Consider the following 5,000-nt stretch of genomic DNA (forward strand, 5'->3'; position numbering starts at 1 on the left):
CGAATTCATAAACCAATAAAAAACGTGATGATTCTCCCTTTCTTTCCCAAGTGGCAGTCGCAAGGGTGAAGGCCACGCAATCAGGGACGTTTAGCTGCGAGTGGCGTGTGAAGGGCCAAGCCAGCGTGAATGAGGAACCTGAGTGAGTTAAATTGGTATGTCCCCTTGTTAGGCACGGACCTGAAGAATATTAAGAGCATAACAGCATAAGGGAAGCTGCAAAAAGTCGGAGAAGTCATTAGGCCTACACGTGGGAGTCTCTGTATGAAGCATAACCGCCTACATGTTCCCGCCTGTCATATCAATCCATAAAGTTAATCTACTTTTATATAGGATGAACTCTGACACAAAGGCAACACGAGTGATAAAATGACCACTTAACCACATCACTCCTATTCGGCACATCTTTCACTAATCACTATCCACTGTGAGACATCTTTTCTTCTTCTACAACCATCTCCGAGTATTATAACGTCTAGAAATTACATAATCTTTTTTTCTTTTTTTTTTATGCCCTTCCGTTTTGTAGGTTCTCCTAAAGACACCATATGTTGTTTCTGATGCTGTGAACTGTTCCATATTGCAGTGAAGGTGCCAGTGATTAAAGGAGAAGAGTTCAGAAGTTTAAATTACAGTGAAGTGATCCTACCCTTGTTCAGTGTCGCTAGTTGGAGTAGTCAGTGTGTCAGGTGCCTCATGATTGCTGGCTGTTTGCGGCGTTGTTACTGGTGATGGTGATGTTGCTAGTGGTGATAATGAGTCGTAGCAGTGATGGCAGTAAAAATGACGACAATATATATATATATATATATATATATATATATATATATATATATATATATATATATATATATATATATATATATATATATATAAACAGTTCTATTACAAAAATGACTCCTGAAACTTGGAACCAGACTCTTAAGCATTTTAGCGCCTTATCACAACTCCTTTTAAGTATTGGGAGGTAATGGAGTCTTTACGAGTACTTTCCATGAGTTTAGTGATTGTTTAACAAGAATTCTACACAACTGAAGAGAAAAAAACAAACATCATCACAACTCGACTTATAACCTCTGTCGCCCTTGAAAAATAAGTCACGATAATCTAAAGGGTTTCAGAACATGAGTGTTGGAAAACTGCTGGGTCACTGATAACACTAAACGGCATGACTGTAAACTCGGTGCATCCACAACCTCTGTATGCATCCCCTTGCCAGTCTTCTCTGAGCCACTGAGCAGCAGGAGTGACCCTTAAGAAGCTTATCCCATGTACTCGACCTGACACCACAATCATCACACGAAAACCCATGAACCAAGAAAAAAAAAAAAAAAAAAAAAGAGAAAAAGAAAAACATTCACTATTTTCTATCTTTTGTTTGTTCATTTAGCCACGCGACCCATTGAGCAGGAGTGACCCCATGCCAAAAGTACCCCCATGCACTGAGTTTCACACCATAATTATGACACGAAGCCCACGAAACACGAAAAAAGACAACAACACATGCACCCTATTGCCTCCCGGGCGGCGTCCATTAACACTAACAGTACCGAACAATGATTAAAGCCTGTACAAAACCCATCACGGCTGTTGACACTAATAAGGTAATGGCACCACTGGCAGGCACCACAAAGGGTAGTAAATATGTTATGGAGCTTCCCTGATCGGCCCTCCCCCACCACCACCACCACCGCCAGAGTCGTCACCACTTAAGTGAGAATGATGCACGTCACCTGATAGATAGATAGATAGAAAGACACACAGATAGACAAACAGAGAGATAAAAATATGGGTAGTTTACTGACCAACACTCTACATACCTTCCCTCTCGCTGCTGTATGGTGATCCTACTGCCGAAGTGACTTACAACAATGAGTAAATCAATAACAGAACCTTTCCCAGCGCCGCCTCAGTACAGTTGTATCGTCTCAGCATTGTCACTGAGACATCTCGGTTTATTTCTCAGCGCTGGCACGACCTTCCATCCCCCCACAGGTCGCCACGCCACTGCCACGCTAAGGAACCAGACTGATCCACTCCGCTGATATTCATTCCTACTAACATGAATACTTGAGACTAACAGTGAGGAGCGGGAGTTATGTAAGCTATCTTTAATTTCCTTTTGTCTTTCAGGATTTCTTTATCCCTCATCTGACTACTCTGTATATAAAACTGAGTGAATATACAGGTAAATGAATGAATAAAGAGAATTAAGCTTGCACCCCTTACCTCCACGTCCCACACGGCGCTCCCCTCACGTCCTGTCCATCACATCAACTCGCCCACACACACCCACTCCTCGCTACTTCCCCTTGCATGGCCTGTTCATGTCCGTGGCGCCGCTAACAGGACTCATCACCGCCCAGGACTCACGCCACCACCACCACCACCACCACCACCACTCTACTTCCGCCTCCCGTCCAATCCGCGGCGGAAACTTTGCCCCTCCTTCATTATCTGAGCTCACGCCGCGGCGCTGCTGTAGCTGACTCACCTTTGTGCTAATGAGGCTCTCAGGGAGATTAGTTTGTGTCTCGCTTCAGTCCACTTCCTCACTGTCGTCGCTGCGTCAATGATAATGAGCAATGTGTTACTCTAATCAACATTACGTTAGACAATATCTCACTATTCATCTTCCGGTGAGGATAATGCTTTGTTAATACTTTTGGTTAATACTGCTTGTTCATCCCACTTGTTAATACTGCTGTGGTGTGCGCCTTGTCTTGCTTAATTCACTCGAAGATCCGTACGCGGCAATATGCTGATTGCCTCTTATTAAGTTAGAGTCCATCACGGCCCGGGGCACTCAGGCACTGCACTCCACGAGTAATGAGGCAAGGCAGCGATGAGGGATGCGGCTGGAGGAAACTCAACAAACTAACACTCGAGAGTAAACACGAACTCTTAAATTTTAATAAAACCAACAGGAACAATAAAAAAAAAGGAACTGTGAATAAAGTACTCAGCGACATATGAACACTCTTTCCATATACCAAATAATTATGTGGCAAAGTACAACAATTTCATTACGAACACAGCTTTCGTACTTCAGATCTCTGTATCAGGTGGGCAGAGGAGCAGGTGAGAAAGAGCCAGTCATGCTCCACGCTTCCTGCTCGCCAGGCTTCCGCCGCCAGGTGTTGTGACGCGAACTGTGGCGCCACCGTGACTGACTGATGGATTAATTGGCCTCTCAATCAGGCAGTCACAGTTCACCGCTGCTCCGCCACCGCACACCCGCCGCCTGCTCGATTGGTCTCCACGTGCGGATTTGTACACGTCAGTCAAACTTTTTATTTTTATTGGTACTGAGAGAACTTGACGAAGATTTTAGGCGTTATGTAAAGACGTGAGTCAAAACGTTAGGCGTTATGTAGAAAAGTGCGCCAAATTTTTAAGCATTATTTAGAGACGTGAGTCAAAATTTTAGGCATTATGAACAAACGTGAGTAAAAAAAAAACAGGTATTATTTAGAAAAGTGGGCGAAAATGCTTGGCTGCTATCACGTTCAAAAGCTGACTCACCTGATGGTTCTGATCATCTCCAGGCCCATCTTGACGCAGTTGATGGCGTGGTTGGGGCGGGACACGGGCAGGCCAGAGACACAGTAGTAGCAGTCCCCGAGGATCTTGATGCGCAAACACTGGTTCTCCTGACGAAGGGGGCGACGAAGGAGTGAGTCAGAGAACAAGCAGTCGAGAGGAAGGTTGTTTATGGATTACAGTGAGGGGAAGAGAAATCCTCGCACACTAGAAACCCCAACGCCTTAACGCTACAGCTTCACTTCAGCTTATCCCATACATTCAGCCTGACTTATAAGGAAGCGGAGGAGCGCCAGGTGGGAATGATAAATAGGACCGATAAAGCGAAACCGATAAAGCGAAATAGCGTCGGGGATTTTAGTGTGCATCCATTTCCTGTACTTTTCACCCGTATCCGTGACTGCAGGGACGCTTCACCAGTCCACCTGACAAACAGAAGTGAGACACGGAAGGGCAAACAGGACAAGACGTGCTGCTCTATGATAAGTCGCAGTGTCTAATTCAAAGCTACAATAGAATAGCATAAGTTAGACCTGGATTAAATACGATAGAGCATTACAACGCTTCTGGAATTAAAGTAAATAACATTTCTTTGGGGGGTGGGTGGGGAAGGAGGGAGGGAAGCAAACTATAACTTAAGTTTATCTATTTATTTATTTTTTTCTATTCTTTACTTTCATACCACTGGCCAGCCTCCTTCACCCGTTGCAAAGAAAGAAAAAGTAAAAGCGAAGGAGGAAAGGACGGAAGAAATGAAGGAAAGAGTGAATTTAAGGAGAGAGAGAGAGAGAGAGAGAGAGAGAGAGAGAGAGAGAGAGAGAGAGAGAGAGAGAGAGAGAGAGAGAGAGAGAGAGAGAGAGAGGCAGGAAGGAAGGAGGGCAGCTCACAAAGGGCCAGTTAAATTAGGGGAGAGAGGGAGAGAAAGAGGAGGGAGTTAGGAAGACAGGAGAGGAGAGGACAGCTTGATAAAGGAAGGAGGGACGGAAGAGGATGGAAGAGAAACAAGAAGAGGAAGGAGAAGGAACGAGGAAGAAGATGAGGAGAAAGGGGATGAGGAAACAGAGGAGTAGAGGAAGAGGAGGAGGAGGAGGAGGAGGAGGAGGAGGAGGAGGAGGAGGAGGAGGAGGAGGAGGAGGAGGAAGACTGTAACTAGTAATATGAAAGACACGTGAATGAAACACCTGTTGCTCTCTCTCTCTCTCTCTCTCTCTCTCTCTCTCTCTCTCTCTCTCTCTCTCTCTCTCTCTCTCTCTCTCTCTCTCTAGGGCTCCCTCAGAAGACTCACCTCATTATAGCAAGAGATGAACTACCTCTCCCTCTCTCCCTCCTCTCCCTCTCTTTCTCTCCCCTTCCGAAATTCACCTCCTTTCTCTTATCTCCTTCCCTTCTTTGACCTTTCTTTCATCACTCACTCCCCTCCTTCATTCGTTTAACTCCTCCCTCTCCTCCTCCCCGTC

At 45.2% G+C, this 5,000-nt stretch overlaps 1 protein-coding gene across 1 annotated transcript in view; it reads right to left on the reverse strand.

Annotated features, from left to right (window-relative positions):
* LOC135115635 (adenylate cyclase type 2-like) overlaps window positions 1–5,000 on the reverse strand; it is a 92,372-nt gene that overhangs the window by 28,195 nt on the left and 59,177 nt on the right. The window contains exon 7 of the mRNA XM_064032560.1: window positions 3,526–3,653. Within this exon, the coding sequence (XP_063888630.1) occupies window positions 3,526–3,653 (128 nt within the window). The remainder of the gene's footprint in view (window positions 1–3,525; window positions 3,654–5,000) is intronic.

This window comes from Scylla paramamosain, chromosome 29 (assembly GCF_035594125.1).
Source record: "Scylla paramamosain isolate STU-SP2022 chromosome 29, ASM3559412v1, whole genome shotgun sequence".
NCBI lineage: Eukaryota > Metazoa > Arthropoda > Malacostraca > Decapoda > Portunidae > Scylla > Scylla paramamosain.